At 40.0% G+C, this 20,121-nt stretch overlaps 1 protein-coding gene across 1 annotated transcript in view; it reads right to left on the minus strand.

Moving 5' to 3' along the window:
• Positions 1 to 20,121, minus strand: part of HHAT (hedgehog acyltransferase) — a 721,086-nt gene that overhangs the window by 185,724 nt on the left and 515,241 nt on the right. Inside the window, exon 9 of the mRNA XM_007953746.1 lies at positions 12,373 to 12,574. Coding sequence (XP_007951937.1) covers positions 12,373 to 12,574 — 202 coding nt within the window. The remainder of the gene's footprint in view (positions 1 to 12,372; positions 12,575 to 20,121) is intronic.

A 20,121-nucleotide genomic window follows, 5' to 3' on the forward strand; every position in this document is an offset into this window, starting at 1 on the left:
CTAAGCACCTGAGAGAGAGTGGGCACCTCCCAGAACATTGTTTTGTGCCACTCCCAACAGAAATACTCCAGGTGGACACCTTCAGCAATCAGGAGCTCCTCAGTTGCTCATAGCAAATCCCACCTTGGAGTTTACAAAGACTTATGGGTAGAAAAGCCACACAAAGTAATTTACTACACTGCAGTGGGTTAAGATATTGATTTTGATTCTTTCTTCTTTTTTGATGTATACGTTCATTGCTATAAATTATCCTCTGAGCACTGCTTTTACTCTGTCACAAAGATTTTGGTATGTTTTCATTCTCATTTGATCCAAGGAATTGTTTTATTTCTTTTTTTTTACCCAGTAGTTTTTAAGGAGGATCTTATTCAGTTTATTCAATTTCCATGTGTTTGATTTTTTTTCCTTGATCTTCCTATTGTTGATTTCTAATTTTATAGCATTCTGATCTGATAAAATGCTTTGCAGTATTTCAATGTTTTTAAATTTATTGACGTTTGCTATGTGGCCTAACATGGTCTGTTAAGGGGACTGTTCCAGGTGTACTAGGAAAGAAAGTATATTGTACTGCTGTTGCACAGAGTGTTTTGTATTATGTCTATGAGGTCAAATTTGTTGATTGGATTCTTTAGATATTCTGTACCTTTGTTGAATTTCTTTGTAGTTGTTTTGTTCTTCATCAAAAGTAGAGTATTAAAGTACTATTACAGTGGACTTTTCTTCCATTTTCAATTATTTTAAATTTTGATTTATGTTAGATTGACACTTTAATCATTACATAATATTCTTACATGTATGTTTTGCTGCTTTTTGCCTTAAAGTCTTGTTTATCAGAAATTAATATTGCTACTCTTGCTCTTTTCTCATTGCCATTTGCTTGATCTATGTTTTCACATCCTATATTTTTAAGCTTATTTTTTTCTTTGTGACTAAGGTGTGTTTCTTTTAGACAGCATATTGATGGGTCATGTTTTCTTATCCATTCTGCTACTCTCTGTCTCTTGACTGGTGCATTCATCCCATTTACATTCAGTGTAATTATTGATAACTACAAATTCATTGCTCTCGTTTTGCTGTTTTTTCTTTTTGTGGCGATGGTTTTTTCCCCCATATATTTTTCAGTGCTGAGCTCCTTTTGTTTACAGATTTTCTTATCATTTCCTTCATTATTGTTGTTTTAGTATTTATTGAATCTTTATTTTATTTCTTTTTATCTTGATGAGAAGGTTCATTAATTTTCTTTGTGATTACCCTTTAATTTATTATCTTCCCAAGTTTAAAACAATCCATTCTATCTTGATATCCTCTCCCTTTGGAAGTTCCAGAACTACACAATTTATTCACTTCTTTTTGCTTTGTAGTTGTCATCACTTACAAATTGACATCTCTGGTTTCCTATTTTCAGCCTTGTAGGTTTATTTCATTTTTGATACTTCTATATCATGGTCGATTTCTGGGTGATGTTGTCATGTGTCTTAATATCAGATTGTTGTCTGCCATTTTTGGTTCTCTGTCTGAAGGACTCCTGTAGCATTTCCTGGTGTTGTTATGTGACGTTGAGTCATCTCTGACTCATAACAAGTTGTCTCTGACTCATAGCACCTTATGTACAACAGAATGAAACACTGCCTGGTGCTGTGCCAGCCTCACTATCCATGCTATACCTGAGTCCATCACTGCAGCCACCATGTCTATCCATCTCACTGAGGGCCTTCCCTTCTTTCATTGACCCTCCACTTTTACCAAGCATGACATCCTCTCCAGAGAATGGTCCCTTTTGACAACATGGCCAAAGTAGGTGAGATGAAGTCTGGCCATTCTCACTTCCAAGAAGCATTCTGGCTGCACTTCTTCCAGGATGGAATTGTTAGTCTTTTTAGCAGTCCATGGTACTTCCAGCATTCTTCACCAACACCATAACTCAAAAGCATCAACTCTTCTTCAATCTTCCTTATTCATTGTCCAGCTCTTACATGCATATGGTATGCATATGCATACCATGGCTTGGGGAAGGCTCATTCTAGTCTTCAAGGAGATATCTTTGCTCTTCAGTGCTTGAAAGAGGTCTTTTGCAGCAGATTTGCCCAATGCAATGTGCCTTTCCATGTCTTCACTGCTGCTTCCATTGGCACTGATTGTAGAATTAAGTAATATGAAGTCTTTGACAGTTTCAATCTTTTCTCCATCTATCGTGATGCTGCTTATTGGTCCAGTTGTGAGGATTTTTGTTTTCTTTATGTTGAGGTGTAATCCATACTGTAGACTGTGGTCTTTAATTTTCATACTAAGTACTCTAAGTCATCCTCACTTTTAGCAAGCAAAGTTGTGTCATCTGCATATTGGAGGTTATTAATAAGATTTCCTCCAATCCTGATGCCACATTCTTCTTCATATAGTCCAGCTTCCCAGATTATTTGCTCAGCACAGAAGTTGAATAAGTATGGTGAAAGGATACAACCCTGACACATTCCCTTCCTGATTTTAAACCATGCAGTATCCCCTTGTTGTATCCAAAGGGCAGCCTCCTGGTCTATGTACAGGTTCCTCATGAGCACAATTAAGTCTTCTGGAATTCCCATTCTTCTCAAAGTTATCCATAATTTGTTAAGATCCACACAATTGAATGCCTTTGCATAGTCAATAAAACACAAGTAAACATCTTTCTGGTATTCTTTGCTTTGAGCCAAGAGCCATCTGACATCAGCTATGATATCCCTTGCTCCACATCCTCTTCTGAATCCAGCTTGCATTCTGGAAGTTCTCTGTCAATATACTACTGCAACCATTTTTGAATTATCTTCAGTAAGATTTTACTTGTGTGTGATATCAATGATATAGTTCAATAACTTCCACATTCTGTGGGATCACCTTTCTTTGGAATGGGTACAAATATGGATCTCTTCCAGGTATTTGTCCAGGCAGCTGTCTTCCAAATCTCTTGGCATGGCTGAGTGAGTGCCTCTAGTGCAGCATCCATTTGTTGAAACATCTCACTGGGTATGTCATCAATTCCCGGAGCCTTGTTTTTCACCAATTCCGTCAGTGCAACTTTGACTTCTTCCTTCAGTACCATTGGTTCTTGATCATATGCCACATCATGAAATAAATGATCATCTACCAATTGTTTTTGATGTAGTGACTCTGTGTATTCCATCCATCTTCTTTTAATGTTTCCTGAATCACTCAACATATTGCCCATGGTAGCTTTCAATACTGCAATTTGAGGCTTAAATCTTTTCCTCAGTTCTTTCAGCTTGAGAAATGCCAAGCATGTTCTTCCCTTTTGGTTTTCTAACTCCAACTCTTGGCACATTTCATTATAGTAATTGACTTTACCTTCTTGAGCTGCTCTTTGAAATCTTCTGTTCAGGTCTTTTATTCTGTTAATTCTTCCATTTGCTTTACCTACTCTCCATTCTAGGACAAGTTTCAGAGTCTCCTCTGACATCCACTTTGGTCTCTTCTTCCCTTTCTGTCTTTTTAATGACCTTTTGCTTTCTTCATGGACGATATTCTTGATGTCATTACACAGTTCTTCTAGTTTTTGGTCAGTGGTGTTCAATGCATCAAATCTGTTCTTTGGACAGTCTCTAAATTCAGGAGGGATAAAATCAAGGTAATATTTTTGAGTTGTTTTAATTGTCTTCAGTTTCAACTTGAACTTGCATATGAGCAGTTAATGGTCTGTTCCACAGTCAGCTGCTGGACTTGTTTTAGCTGAAGATATTGAGCTTCTACATTGCCTCTTGCCACAGATGTAGTCAATCTGATTCTTGTGTACTCCATCTGGCGAAGTCCATGTGTATAGCCACCATTTGTGTTGTTGAAAAAAGCATTTACAATGAATAAGTGGCTGGTCTTGCAAATTCTATCATGTGATCTCCAGCACCATTTCTATCACCAAGACCTATTTTCCAGCCACTGGTGATTCTTCTTTGTTTCCAACTTTTGCTTCCAATCACCAGTGATAATTAACACACCTTGATTGCATGTTTGGTCAATTTCAGACTGCAGAAGTTGGTAAAAATCTTCAATCATTTCCTGGTAGGTTGGTCTTATTTGTAGAATTTCCCCTAATTTCTGCTTATCTGGAAATGTCCTAATTACATCTTTATATCCTAGGGACAATTTTGCTGGATATATAATTCTTGGTTGGCATTCCCTCCCCCTGCCCCACAGGTCTTTATATATGTCATCCCACTGCCTTCTTTCCTGCACAGTTGCTGCCAAGAAATGAGAGCTTATTGTTTTTTTCTTTAAATTTTCATTATGATTTGAGTGAAAATTTACAGAGCAAAATCATTTCTCATACAGCAGTTCATACACATTTTGTCTCATGACATTGACTGCATTTGAACACAATGGAACAGTTCTCTTCCCACTTCCTCCCCATAGTTACCTCTTCCCTGTGTCCTTCCCTCCCATGCACTACCACCCCACCCACCACCAAGATGTCTCCCTGTGCAAACACTGCCCTTCTGTTCTCCCATGATTGATTGCTCCAAGTAGTATATCTACCTCATGCTAGTGTTCACCCCACATGCTTGTCTATTGTTTGGCTAGAAGCCACAGAAGTGGGTTCAATTCCAGACCTGAAGGGTGGCTATAGGCCATAGTCTCAGAGGTCTTACCAGGCTCTCTCAGACTAGCAAACCTGGCCCTTTATTTTTTGATCGTGAGGTTTTTTCCCCACATTGTTCTCCTGTTCTATCCAGGATCTTCCCCACAAATTCCCTCTAAGCGGTTGACAGAGGGAACTGGGTTTTTCTGGTCTCATGGTCATATAGGCTGAGGACTGCATGGTGTGGACTTGGACTAACTGTTTCCATGTGTCTTTGTTTTTCTTCATTCTTCTTTGCCCTGGATGAGGAGAGATGCATTGTTGCATTTAGATGGCCACTTGCAAGCTTTTATAATCCCAGTGCTACTCACCAAAGTCAGATGTAGAACAGTGTTTTTGTGTAGTATGTTATGCCAATTGAACTTGATGTCCCCTGCTACCATGGTCCTGATCTGACAGATCCAACTACTCACTCTCTCTGGATAGCTGGATATGGCCAAGAAGTGACTACAACATTGTCCCTTGTCAGCTCTACTATACAACTGGACATTCTTGCAGCTCATACAAATACACTTGTAGAAACATCGTCTGCCAACCCTATACATGGTCATGGGCACACTATCCCCTGTTTAGACATACCTGATCATTCAGCCTATCTACCTATCGATCAATTCTTGTCATCACTGAAAATGCAGTACTGTATATGCAAAAGGGTTCACCTTTGTTGTCTGTACCTCACATGTAGAGACAAGTATTGATTTGGGTGAAGGGAAGGGCAATGTACCAAATGTGAGTGATCAATACCATGGCCTTGAGGAACAGAAGGAAATAGAGAACTTAGTCTTACTAGTTCTGCTTTGTAGGTAATTTTCATTTTTTCCAAGCTGCTTTCAGCATTCTTTTTGTGTGTGTGTGGTTATGGAAAGTTTGACTATGAATGTCTTGAAGACTTTCTTTTTGGGTCTATCCTATTTGTGGTTCATTGAGGTTCTTGAACACGTATCTTCTAGTCTTTCACGATATTTGGGATGTTTCCTTTCAACAAATCTTCAACAATTTCCTCTGTGCTTTTCTGTGTATTTGTCTTCCTGTTCTGGAATTCTGATCCTACGTAAGTTATTCCTCTTGATGGGGTCTGTTTTGGTTACTTCATTTCATTGCCCTAACAGAAAAACCACAAACAGTTGACTTGAACAAACAGGGATTTATTCTCTTACAGATTAGGAGGCCAGAAGTTTGAGTTCTAAGTGCCAGCTCTAGGGGCTCAGTGAAAGCCCCTCAACCTTGGGCTTCAGCTCTGCCTCTTGTTCCCAGCCCACTGGAGCTGAAGGCATCTCTTCACTCAGACAGCTGCTGGCTGCTGAGGCTAACAACCCCAAAGTGACAAATAAAATGGCACAGTCCCAAGAGCACCAAACAACATGACAGGTCACGAGTTCAAGTCCAGGGACAGTCCCAAGATCAGCAGGAAACATGGCAGGCTTCTGGATGAAGACTTAGCTACACGCAGGGCCCAAGTGTGCCAAAAAGCTGTAGAGACCTTTTTCAAAGCTTCTCCTTTTGTACTGGAAGCAGACCACATCCCTAAAGCAGCTATTCAGCTGTTCAAGTAGAGTCCACCATGGAGGTGATTACCAAGCTCATCAAGAGGAATAACTACAGCCAGCTGCCCAGCCACTCAAAACCAGGCCCAACCAAGTTGACACATAACCTTAAGTACCACAGGGTCCAACATCACTCTTAGGGAATTATTGAGGGGAGAAAAGAAGAAAAGGAAGGGTGAAGAGGAAAGAAAAAAAAGGTGGTGGTGGGGGAAATACTATGAACAACAACAAATACTATGAATGAAAAAGAACACAAGGAAAAACATAAAAAGCATTGCAGTACTGGCACAAGTACTAGCTGCCAAATACTGCAGGTATGGAAACTCAATACTTTCTCTGTAGGAGCACCCTTCACTGTGTGGAGAGGTGGGGAATGACACTGCTAGATATGGAAGCAGCAGGGTGTGAGGTGACCACTTTGAAGGATGAAAAAAAAAAAAGGTGAGGAGGATGAAGAGGAATAAAAATAGAAGATAATAAAAGAGAAAACAAGTGGGAGGAAGAGGGAAGAACTATGAAGAAAGAAAAAAAACAAAACTTGGCACAGTACCGATGCAAGTGCTCACCACCAAACACGGCTGTAGTGAAAACAAAGCACTCACTCCAGGGGAGTATGCCCTCCTGACTGAAGAGCAGAAAGAAGGGGCACTGCTGACTGTGGGGCATCGTAGACATGGCAGGGGTGTAGTGCCCACTCCTTGGGATTTAGGGAAAAAACAAAAAAAAAGAGGAGGGAACAGGAATTTTCAAAAAGAAAATAAAGTAGATGAGGACAGAACTAAAAAGAAGGAAGATAAAAAAAAAAAAGTGGCATAGTAGTGGTACAAGCACTAGCTGCCAAACATGGCTACATTGCAAATGTGGCGCTTGCGCATGCACTGCTGACTGCAGAGGAGCAAGGTCAGGTTGCTGACCACAGAGGTAGGAGTGGGGCAGGAAAAATGGGAGGTGAGTGCAGGGAGAGGAGGAAGTAAAATAAGAAAGAAACAAAGGGGAGGAAAAAGAGGGAAGAACTACGAAGAAAAAGAAAATAGAGAAAAAAGAGTCACAATACTGGCACAAGTACTAGCTGCACAACCAAAGATGACTACAGTGGAAATGCACTGCTTTCTCTGCAGGAGCACACTCTGCTAACTGCTGATGGCTGGGGTGCATAGTGCTGGATGTGGAGGCAGCAGGGTGTGGGCTGCCCACTCTGCAGGATCAAAACAAAGGGGGAGGGTGGAGAATAAGAGAAAAAAAAGGGGAGAGGAAGAGGGAAGAACTGACTGGGAGCTGTGGTAGCGTAGTACCTAAGGCATTTGACTGCTAACCAGAAGGCTGGTCATTCAAACCCACCAGCCACTTCTCGGAAGAAGATTGGGAAATCTACTTCCATACAGATACTGCCTCAGAAACCCAAGGAGGGTTACTATGAGTTGAATCAACTTGACAACAATAGAAAGAAAAAAAAAAAAAAAACTGGCACAAGACTGACAGCAAGCACTAGCTACCAAATATGGCTGCAGTGGAAACATGACACTCACTCCGGGGAGCATGCCCTGCCAACTGTAGAGGGGTGAGGATGGGCACAATTGACAACAGAGGTGGTGGGTAGGTTAACAAAAAAACAGAAAGAAGAGGAAAAGAAAAAACAAGGGGTGGGGGAGAGGGGAATTATGTAGAAAGAGAGAAAGAAAGAAAAAGTGGCCAGTACTGGTGCAAGGGCTAGTTACCAAACACAGCTTTAGCAGAAATGCGGCACTTGCTCCATGGGAGAACGCATCATCTACTGTGGAGGGGTGAGAGCAAGCGCTGCTGGCTGCTGGCTGCTGAGGCAGTAGGGGATGGCGGTGGGTTGCCCACTGCAGGATCACTGAAAAGTGGGAGGGAGGGGGTAAAGAGGAAGGAAAGAAACAAACAAACAAACAAGGGGGAGAGGAAGTATTGAAAGAGAAAATGAAAAAGGAAATAGAGAAAAAAGAAAGAAAAAAAAAGCAGCACAGTATTAGTGCAAGTGCTAATCACCAAACATGGCTGTGCCAGGAACATGGTGTTTGCACCACAGGAGCACACACCATCAACAGCAGGGGTGCAGAAGCAGTCACTGCTGACCAAGGAGGCAGCAGAGTGAGGCACCCACTAAGTGAAATCAAAAAAGAAAAGGGGGAAGAGAAAGAAAAAAAAAAAAAAAGGGGAAGAGAAAGAAAAAAAAAAAAAAGAAGAAGAAGGGGGTTGGGGAAAAGGCCATAACTAAGAAGAAAGAAAAAGGAAAAAAAAGTGGCAAAGCACTGGCAGTGGAGGGGTGTTTGGCCAGCTGTAGGTGGGTGGGGGTTGGTGCGGCATCTCTCGTCATCAGGAGCTTGTGCACCAATCACCGATGCAATCACCAGTGCAGTCCTGGGTGAGTGGAGCTGGTTATCTGGTTCCTGCTATGATCGGAATGCTGCTTGTAGTAATTCAAAATGGCCACAATGTGCTAGACCCTTGGCAGTTCACCACTCCATATTCCTCCTTGTTCACTGTTTTTGTTCAGTCTCTTCCTCTAATTGGTATTTGATCTACTTCTTTTATCCTTTCTTTTGAAGCTCTAGGCTCCAGGACAGTCATCCATATCTGTTTCACTTGGTTTCTCAGGTCTTTGTTGTACAGGGTCTGGACAGTATATCTTCTTAGTCTGCCAACAACACTTACATCAGTGTATTTTTGTTTTTAAGATACTTTTTTCAGGGTTAGCAGAATACTGCTGTATATTTACAACTGATGATTTTCTAAAAGTGTCTAGTATATCATGTACCATATTTGCATGATAAAATGCTTGCCCATACAAACATACTTTAAAGTCATTTAAAATATGTTATAAGAAAAGTGCCTAATTAATTTTTCAAATCATTTTCCTACAGAGTTGGAATGTCTTAGATCTTTTTTTAAAAAAAAAAACAAAAACAAACTCACTGCCATTGAGTCAATTTGACTCATAGTGAAGCCTCCTTGGGTTTCTGATGTGGTATCTCTATGGAAGTAGATTGCCCAATCTTCTTTGCAAGGAGTGGCTTGTGGGTTTCAACCATCAGCCTTCTGGTTAGCAGTCAAATGCCTTAGGTACTACATCACCAGAGCTGTCTTATATACCACCATATACAGTACCTATCAAATTAGCAAAGATGAAAAATACCAATACTATTCAGTATTGGTGACAGCTTCCCATTCACTGTTTTTGGGAATATAAATTGGCATATTTTGTCTAAAGGGCAGTTACATAGTGTATATGGTAAGCTTTAGAAATAGGAATAACCTTAAACCTAGTAATTTTACTTACAAGAATTCATCCCCTATAGGGTAGAGTCCTAAATCTTGTGAACAGCCATCTAAGGTGCAATTATTGGTCTCTTCCTGTCTAGAGCAAAGAAGAGTGAAGGAAATTAAAGAGGCAAGGAAACAATTAGTCCAAAGGACTAATGGACCATGTAAACCCCAGTTTCCATGACCCTGACACAAGAACTAGATGGTGCCCAGCTACCCACTACCAACCCAACTTCTCTGAAAGGGATCATAATAGAAGGTCCTGTACAGAGTAGGAGAAAAATGTGCAACAAAACTCAAAGTCATAAAAAAAAAAAAAAAAAGACTGGGCTCACTGTTCAGATGGAAAACAGTGGATCCTCTGAAACTATGGCCTTTAGTCACCTCTCAGGTCTGGAACTGAACTCACCTTCATGACTCAACTTTCAGCTAAAAAAAAAAAATGGGTCTATAACGTGAACAATAACACCAGGGAGGTATATGGTTTTGATCAACCATACGAGATCAAAAGGGCAGTATTTGCCCAAGGATAATGTTCAGAAAGCAAGAAGGAAGGAGGAATGAAAACAGGAACATGGGGATGAAGTAGGATGAGAGATGTTACATTGCAGGGATCGTAATCAATGGCATGAAGCAAAATATGAATGAACTGTTCAATGGAAAAGTTTTCTCTGTAACCAAAAAACAGAATCAAACTCACTGCCACTGGGTCACTTCAAACTCAGCGACCTCTACTGGGTTTCTAAGGCTGTAAATCTTTATAGAAGCAGGCTGCCTCATCTTTCTTCCATGGAGCTGCTGGTGTGTTCAAACCACTGACCTTTGGTTAGTAGCCAAATGCCTTAAGAACTATACCATCAGAAGTCCTCAATTTTCTCTGTAAACCTTCCACCAAATCAAAATAAAAAGTTTAAAAAGAGAGAGAGAATTCATTCTTATTAGATATTTATCCCAATACTATTGGTAGTTGTAAAAAAAAAAAAAAAAAGGAAAAAACAAGATTATTAATACTAGAAGACTAGTGAAATAATGTTCTTTTGCTATCCAAAAGATTTCCATTGGCTGATTTTCTAAGTAGACTGCCAGGTCTTTCTTCCTAAGCTCTGCTGAAAACTGTCCATTAATACTCTGCTGGTATTTGAAACACCAATGCATAGCTTCCAGCATCATAGCAACATGCAACTGATCTGAGAAGATGGACTACATGAAGAGTATCCCTCTTCAGCATCAGGATGGAAGGAAGATTCATTAACAAACTTCAATATGCAAATGACACAACCTTGATGGTCAAAAATGAAGATAACTTGAACCACTTACTGATGAAGGTCAAAGAATACAACCTTCAGTATGGATTGCACCTGAAAGTGAAAAAAACAAAAACTCTCACAGCTGGACCAATAAATGACATTATAGTAAATGAAGAAATTGAAGTTGTCAATGATTTCATTCAACCTGGATCAATAATCAATGCCCATGGAAGCAGCAGAGAAGAAATCAAATGACATGTTACATTGGGCAAATCAGCTAAGAAAGATCTCTTTAATGATTTAAGAAGTAGAGAAGTCACTTTGATGATTAAGTTGCACCTGACCCACCTCACTCAAAAACTCACCGCCATCAAGTCAATTCTGACTCATAGTGACCCCTCCTTGGGTTTCTGAGGTGGTATCTCTACAGAAGTAGATTGCCTCATCTTCCTTCCGAGGAGTGGCTGCTGGGTTTGAACCTCCAGTCTTCTCGTTAGCAGTAGTGCCTTAGGCACTACACTACTAGAGCTCCTACACCTAATCCAAGCAACAGTCTTTTCAACTCACACCTCATATACATGTGAAAGTTGGACTCGGGAAAAGAAAGCAGAACAATTGATGTGTTCCATCTGTGATGTTGGCAAAAAATACTGAATATACTGTATTCTGCCAGAAGAACAAACAAATCAGTCTTAGAAAATAAAGAATGCTCCTCAAGAGTAAGGATGGCAAGACTTTGGCTCACTTTGGGCACATTATCAGGAAAAAACAATTCTTAGAAAAGGACATCATGGTTGCTAGAAGGTCAGTAAAAAAGAGGAAAACACTCAATGAGATGGATTGATACAGTAGTGGAAACAATAGACTTAAGCATACCCATGATCATGAAGATAGTCTGAAACAAAAAGGTTGCTGTGAGTTGCAGAAAATTTGACAGCAAATAACAAGAAATTAATATGGCATAAAATAAAATGTTATATAGCCATTAAAAAGAGTTTCTAGAAATGAGTTCACTAACATGGTCCCAATACAACCATATCTCTGGAGTAATAACATTTGTGCAAATGAATGCATACACATGCACATATGCACACACACACATATATACACTATACATGTATTGTATATCTATTAAAAACAAAACAAAATATCCTATTGCTGTTGAGTTGATTCTGACTCATAGTAACTTTGTATGACAGAGCAGAACTGCCCCATATGGTTTCCAAGGCTGTAAATCTTCACCGAAGGAGACTGTCACATCTTTCTCCCACAGAATGGCTGGTAGGTTGAACCAGTGACCTTTCGGTTAGCAGCCAAATGCTTTAATCACTACACCACCAGGGCTCCTTAGGTTTATGTATATATAGATAGTAAACATGTTAAAGAAGGAATGTTAACAGTTATTTCTGTTGAGGTATTTTTCTTTCCTCTCTTTCTTGTCTGCATTTCCTAATTGTAATATAATAAACATGTCTTGCTTTTCTAGTTAAAATATCTGTTTAAAAAACAATGAATGAATGAATGAATGAAGCCTCTTTTCTAGTTTACTTACTCTGTTCACATGGGCTCACATGCCAATCCAGCAGGAATGCCCTATGCTGGGGTAAATCTAATGACCCTTTCCAAACCTACCTGCCAGCTCAGCTCTCTCCCACCACATGAGCAGGACCCTGCTTACCAAGCTGTCCCGGATGCAAGGGGTCTCTACCAGTCTCCGGACTCCATTCTCCACAGTGACTCCCAGCCAGTTGAGTGCAGCCCAGCAGCAGAGGTAGTCATGCCCTCCATGCCAGTAGCTCACAAATGCAAATGTCATCGCGGTGGAAAAAAGGGTCCCCAGCAGGCCATGCTGGGACCCGCCCACTGGAATGTACACATACCTGGAGAAAGAAGAAGCTGTTAGGGGGTCATACAGAAGGCTGCCTCTGCAACACTCCTGCTCTCAGGCTTACTTCTCTGGGGATGCATTGTTATTCACAAATCACAGATCCTTGAATTCCTTGAATTCTTCATCACACAAAGAAATGGGAAAAACATAAGCCTCAGCTCTGTAGGGCTTTAGGTGAAATGAACACACAGGGTAAAGAGCTCTCAATACTAGAGCAAAACAACACTTACAAGAAGTAAGTGCAGGAACAATAAATTTAGAGCTTCTGAAAGGGTTGCACCTAACCTGGAAGTCTAATCACAGAATGACAAGTAAGCTCCTGGCTACATGTGGATGGCAACTTTCAAGACAGGTGTGTACTATAAAGTGCAAACCATTGAGTTCACGTAAAACTCTTTATTTAAGCATATTTTCTGAAAGCATACCCTTTAACCTGCAATAGTGGGGTGCAGAAGAAGTACTGAGGCTGGTTCCCTCACTTTCCAGGCAAGCTGCCCAGAAGCAGCTGTGAATTCACAAGCAAAGGGAAGAGCTCTGTGCTCACAAGGCAGTGATCCATCAGTATGTTCTCTACTCTGAGATGGCTGCCTGAATACATACAGGCAGGGCATGTCCTTTCATCGGTATTTTCCCAAAAGAGTTGGACAAAACTCACATCTTGGGTTGTCAGGACATTAAGAGTTAGAAATATACTCTTCAACAGGCATTTAAAGCTAGATGCTTATTGTTAGGAGTCCCTGGGTGGCACAAATGGTTAAGTGATCAGCTACGAACTGAAAGGTTTGCAGGTTGGAATCCACCCAAAGGTGCCTCAGAAGAGAATCCTGACAAACTAATACAAAAAATTCAGCCACTGAAAATGCTGTGGAGCACAGTTCTACTCTGACACACATGGACTCACTGTGAGTGGTGATCGACCCAACGGCAACTAGTTGCTGTTACTGTTGGCCAGTGCCTCTTTGGCCAACTCACCCAGGAAAGAAAAGGAAATCATATGCTGAATACCCAGTGTGTTCCAGGCACAGCACTAGACTCTTTACATCTGTTTTGATTCTTTGAAGCATTGTGTGGTTTACAACTGGTTTTCACTTGCTATCCCAGCATGCCAGCTAGTTTAGCATTTTTCCTGCTTACACGTTATTTTAACTTTTTGGGAGAAATTTTATTTGAAAATAGTTTTTGACAAAACCCATTGCCATCAGGTCTATTCCAACTCATAGTGGCCCCTATAGGACAAAGTACAACTGCCCCATAGGAGAAAGGAGCTCTGTGGCATAGTGCTTAAGGCACTTGGCTGCTAACCAAAAGGTCAGTGGTTCAAAGCCATCAGCTGCTCCATGGAAAGAAGATGGGGTGATCTACTTCTGTTAAGATTTACGTCTCAGAAACCTAATGGGGGCTGCTATGAGTCAGATTCAATTCCACGGCAGTGGGTTTGGTTTTGGGTTTTGGTTTTATAGCAGCAGATTGTTGCACCTTTCACTCATGGAGCTGTTGGGGGATTTGAACCCACCAAACCTTCTGTTAGCAGCTGAACACTTAACCATCCACCAGGGAGCCTTAGTTTGTTTTTACTAGAACAACTTTATAGGCAAAAAACAGAAAACAACTTATTCAACGAATCAATATTTCAAAAGATGATATAATTGTAAATATTTTAAAAAATTACTTTAACTATTTATTTTAAAATTATTTTCTCTTCACTTCAATGTGTTCAATTGGATGATAAATTATCTGATCATCCTAAATAGTCTCATTTTATGGATGAGAAGATTGAGGATGAGAAGTTAACTTGTCCAAGATACACAGCTGGGAGAGGAAGAGCTGGGATGTAAACACATCTCTCTGCACCAATGTTAATGTTTTCCATTACACCACTGGGTTTATTTTCAAAGTGATCTTTCACCCCTGTATTAAACAATTACTTTACACTAGAGCATGTAATACTGTAATCATTTCAAAAACAAATAGAGAAAACAAAATTTTTAAAACACTTTCTCCTGTGCAAAAAGAAGACCTTGGCAATTGTATTAGCAAATATGTATCAAAGGTATGATAAAGTGTTTCTCAATCTGCTGTCAAACATTTATTTAGGATTCTAGGCCACTCTTAACATTACGGGAAATCAGAGACACATGACATTGCTCCTGCTGTAAGAACAAGTATACCTGGTTGTGAAACAATACCAAACAAATCCCCTCAATTAAGCTACATGATATGGTACCAAATAGACCAGGAGGGCTTTAACAGTATAGAGGAGAAGGGTATGAGTGAGGTCAAAAAGGCTTAATGGCAAAGGTCCCATCATGGCAAAGCCTAATGGATGTTTTGCTAGGCAAAGGGGAGAAAGATGGTGTTTTCTGTGAGGCTGCACCAAAGACCCCAGAGGGGCAGTGCCTTCTAAGAGCCAGAAAAGTCTGACACTGGGCACAACCTTATTTGATGTTCTGCTGCCCCCTAGAGGAGGATTGGTTATTGGTGTAGAATACAGAGTAAACCAAAAAAACCAAACTCACTGCCAATGAGTCAGTCCCGACTCATAGAGACCCCTCCTTGGATTTCTGAGGCACTTTCATTACAGAAGTAGAAAAAAATCTACCACAATTCTCTGCTGCCTTCTACCTGTATGGCAGTTAAGTGCTGCACGCATCATGGCACTCCACAGAGTGGTCCTTCACTTAATGCAATCAGTATTACGTGTAACAAAGTTGTAGAAAAAAGCCAAACCAAACCCACTGCCATTGAGTCCATTCCAATTCACAGTGATCCCCATAGGGTTTCCAAGACTATAAAACTTTACAGATGCAGACTGCCTCATCTTTCTCCTGCAGAACAGCTGGTGGGTTCAAACCACTGAACTTTGTTAGGGGTTCATACAGAAGGCTGCCTCTGCAACACTCCTGCTCCCCAGGCTAACTTCTCTAGGAATGCATTGTTATTCACAAATCACAGATCCTTGAATTCTCCATCACACAAAAAAATGGCAAAAACATAAGCCTCAGCTCTGTAGGGCTTTAGGTGAAATGAACACACAGGGTAAAGAGCTCTCAATACTAGAGCAAAACAACACTTACAAGAAGTAAGTGCAGGAACAATAAAATTAGCAGCCCAATGCCTTGACCACAGTGCACCAGAACTCCCTAACAAGTATGTAAAAAAACCCAAACCAAACTCACTGCCATCGTGATTCCAACTCACAGCAACCTCCTTTGGGTTTCTGAGGTGGTAAATCTTTATGAAAGTGGATTGTCTAGTCTTCCTTCCAAGGAGTGATGGCTGGTGAGTTTGAACCACCAACTTTCTGGTTAGCAGTCAAATTCCTTAGGCACTACACCACCAGAGCTCCATACAAGGTTGTAGGTAAAAAAAAAAAAAAAAAGGTGATGATCCAACTAATTTTGGGGAGCTCTGGTAGCATAATGGCTAAGGCACTTGACTGCTAACCAGAAGGCTGGCGGTTCAAACCCACCAGCCACTCCTCGGAAGGAAGATGGGGCGATCTACTTCCGTAGTGATACTGCCTTGGAAACCCAAGGAGGGGTCGCTATGAGTCGGGTCTGACTCGATGGCACATAACAACAACAACATGAATGACTAGTGTTTAAAGAAACTTTAAAGGTAAACTTTTTTGTAAAACAAGTTGTCTGATAGTCTCATCACCCAACATAATTGTTTCATGTTGACATTTTGATTGCATTTCACTATATAAAAGCAAGTTGCACTGTGTATGTCACAGAACCATGTCAAATAAAACCCCTTGATTTCACTTAGTCTCATTATCCACCCAAATAGTACTTAATATTAGATCCAACTCTTAAACAGGATATTCTTTCAAGCTGGTGATGAAGAAGCATCTAGCACCATAATTACACGCAGATATTTTAGGCATCTCCTGGCACTATGGCTTTGTTACTTTGCCTTAGAAATGACAGCCGACAAAAATTTTTGAGAACTCCTTTTATTCCAGAAATTCATATATGGCAGAACTCCAAAGACATGAGTCTGCTTGTTTCACACTAGAAAGAAGTAAGAGTTTCCAGCCTGAAAGATAAAATCCCTTTTTCACTTCTAATGTCCAAAAGGCATTATTATATCTACTGCTTACTAAGGAACCCTGGTGGCACAATAGTTAAGTGTTCAGCTGCTAACCAAAAGGTCAGCAGTTTGAACTCACCAACCACTCCATTGGAGAAGAATGTGTCCATCAGCTTCCAAAAAGATTTAAAGACTTGGAAACCTTATGGGACAGTTCTACTCTGCCCTATAGGGTCGCTGTAAGTTGGAATCAACTGAAGAGCAATGGGTTTGGTTTTTTGGGTACTGCCTACCTAGATATGGTGGAAGGGGAGGGAACAGGTTATTTTCTTTCTGCAGATTCTACTAGTCAGTTCCATGATTAATAAAATAGTCAAAGCTCTTTTTAGAACTACAATAACATGACCCCACTTACTGAGATCTGCTGCACAGTGAAATTATTTTCCAATGGAAGAAAATGTTCAATGTCACCTATTCAGCACATAAAAATATTGCTTCTTGTCAATGATGTGAATTTGTGTCTGCACAAGGCCTGCTCACACATGGCTGCCCTCATATGGTCATTGCTTGCAGAGAATGCAGCTTGAGGAGGTGACAGCTCATCTGTAGCCACCTTGTATATTAATAGCTTCTCATAGAATCAACCCAACACAGCAAATTCCTAACTCAAGAGGATGAACCTATATAAAATGTTATTATTGCTACCTGTCATCAAGTCACCTCTGACTCACAGTTACTCCATGTTAAAAAAAAAAAAAAAGCCTTTTTCTGAACCATCTTCTTGATTGCTGGCATGTCTGAATGCACTGAGTGCCTTTTAACCTAGAAGGTTCACCTTCCAGAACTAACAGGACAATATTCTGTTGTGATCCACAGGTTTTCATTGGCTAATTTTCAGAAGTAGATCAACAGTCTTTTCTTCCTAGTCTGTCTTACTCTGGAAGCTCAACTGAAACCTATCCACCATGAGTGATCTTGCTGGTATTTAAAATCATGGTGGCATAGCTTCCAGCATCACAGTAACACAATACTATCACAGTATGACAAATTGATAGGTAAGTGGTAGATAAAATGTTGCAGATGGCATTAATAATTGAATGCTCATGCCCCTCTGCACAGTAAAACCTGTCAAAGCCAAAACCTATATAAGGCAAAAACTTTTTAGAGAAGGAAAACCAAAAATTTTCCATTAAAATGAGTGATAGAAAGATGGCAGAATAGTCAGACAAGCTACATGCATGCTCTTCAACAAAGAAAAGAGAAACCAATTGACACAGATACAGAAGATAATCCTGAAGCCTTAAGTTTTGAAAGGAAGGCTAGAGAAGTAGATTAAACACCAACTAGTAGAGAACCTGAATGAAAACAGCGAGTAAAGAGACAAACGGAGCTGCAGACTGTCAGCTATCCTGATGGCATGGACAACCTAATACTTCCAAGTGCTGTTAGGACCTGAGAATTAACCTAAAAATTGGCCCAGCTCACCAAGGGCTCCATGGATGACTGCACTGATGGCTGATGACTCAAAAAGGGAAAAAGCAAAGAAAGAGACAAATTGAGCTGTGGACTTTTAGCTTTTTGGAGGGTGCAGCCATTTTGAATGTTTATAAGCAGTAGTCATGCACAGCCATTTTGAATGTTTACAGGCAGTGGTCATTTTGGATATTTAAAGTGACAGCATTCTCATTCAGATTCCAGGGACCTAAGAATAGGCTCTACTTGCCAAAGACAGGATGGACATATGGGAGACTGGCAGCTGGAAAGTAGACAGGTGGTGAGTGCATAAGTTTTGTGAACTAGTGAATACAGGAGCCCAATACCCTATTTATTCAGATACATCCAAAGAAAACAAAAATCTTGGTTGAATCACTCCAACATACAATCACCAATTAAATATAAACACAAAAATGTCACAATGTCATGAAGATAACAGATCATCACAGTCCACACAAAGAAGCAAGATAAAACAGGAGAAACAAGGGACTAGGATACAGACCCAGAATATATCCCTGAGGAAGAAGCAGCATTGGAATTCCCTGATAAGGAATTCAAAAGAATTGTATTTTGGTACCTTCAACAGATTGAGAGACAGTTCAAGGAAGCCACTGTCAAAACTGAGGAAAACAGAGAAAACCCTAGAACAATTTCAGAAGAAAATACAAGAACAAAATGACAAAATAAATGAAAAATTAGAAATGACAAAAAATCTACAGACAGAAATCCAGAAGATTAATACCAATATTTCAGAAATAGATAATACATTAGAATGGGCAAAGGCGTAGAACTAAATCAATGGAAGACAGAATTAATGAGATTGAAGACAAATACCTCAATGCTTCTTTGGAAAGGGATCAATCAAGACAAAATGAAGAAAGCCTAAGGTTCATGTGGGATACCATCAAAAGGAATAACTTATGTGTCATCAGAATTCCAGAACAGGAAGAGACAAAACCATAGAGAAATTGGTCAAAGATTTGTTGGAGGAGAACTTCCCTGGTATGATGAAAGATGAGAATATATCCATTCAAGAAGTCCAATGAACCCCAGACAGGATAGACCCCAAAAGAAAATCACCAAGACATATCATCATCAAATTCACCAAAACAAAAGACAAAGAAAGAATCCTGAAAGCAGCATGAGAAAAACAAAAAGTCACCTATAAAGGGCAACCAGTAGACTAAGCTCTGATTTCTTGGCAGAAACCATGCAGATGAGAAGGCAATAGGATGGTATATATAAAACTCTGAAGGAAAAAAAAAAAAAAATTCAACCAAGAATTATAAAACTGGCAAAACTGTCCCTCAAATATGAGGGGGAAATTAGGACATTTTCACATAAGCAGAAATTAAGCGAATTTTCTAAAACCAGGTCAAGCTTACAAGAGATGCTAACAGGAGTCATTTAGACAGAGAACCAACAATAGCATACAACAACAAACCATTGACACACATGATGACATAATCCAGAAACCAACTCAATTATAGAAGTATCCAACGTAAATGAGCCTACAAGATTCCAAACAGGGAACCAAACACACTTCAATTGGCAAATGAGAACAAGTACAAACCAAAAAGAGGGAAAAAATAGTGTAGTTACAGAACTTCTAAGTGGTGAGGAAGTCAAGACAATTGCAAGATTGAACAGACTGTTCTAAACTTGAGAAGAAAATTATAAATCATAAGAAAACCTCAAAGAAAAATGATAAACTTTCACATCACAATAAAAAAGAGGACAAAGCACAAATATTTAGCAAATATAAAAACAATAGTAATGAAGGAAGTGATAGCATAATTCATGAACAAAATGAGCTCAGCACAGAAGATTATATGGAACAAAGAAATCAGTAACACCACAAAAAAACACATACCAAGATGACAGCAACAAATTCATGTTGTTGTTGTTGTTGTGTGCCGTCAAGTTGGCCCCAACTCATAGCGACCCCTCCTTGGGTTTCCGAGGCAGTATCACTACGGAAGTAGGATTGCCCAACCTTCCTTCTGAGGA

This window comes from Orycteropus afer, unplaced genomic scaffold, assembly GCF_000298275.1.
Source record: "Orycteropus afer afer isolate SDZICR_OR568_19922 unplaced genomic scaffold, OryAfe1.0 scaffold00013, whole genome shotgun sequence".
Lineage (NCBI taxonomy): Eukaryota > Metazoa > Chordata > Mammalia > Tubulidentata > Orycteropodidae > Orycteropus > Orycteropus afer.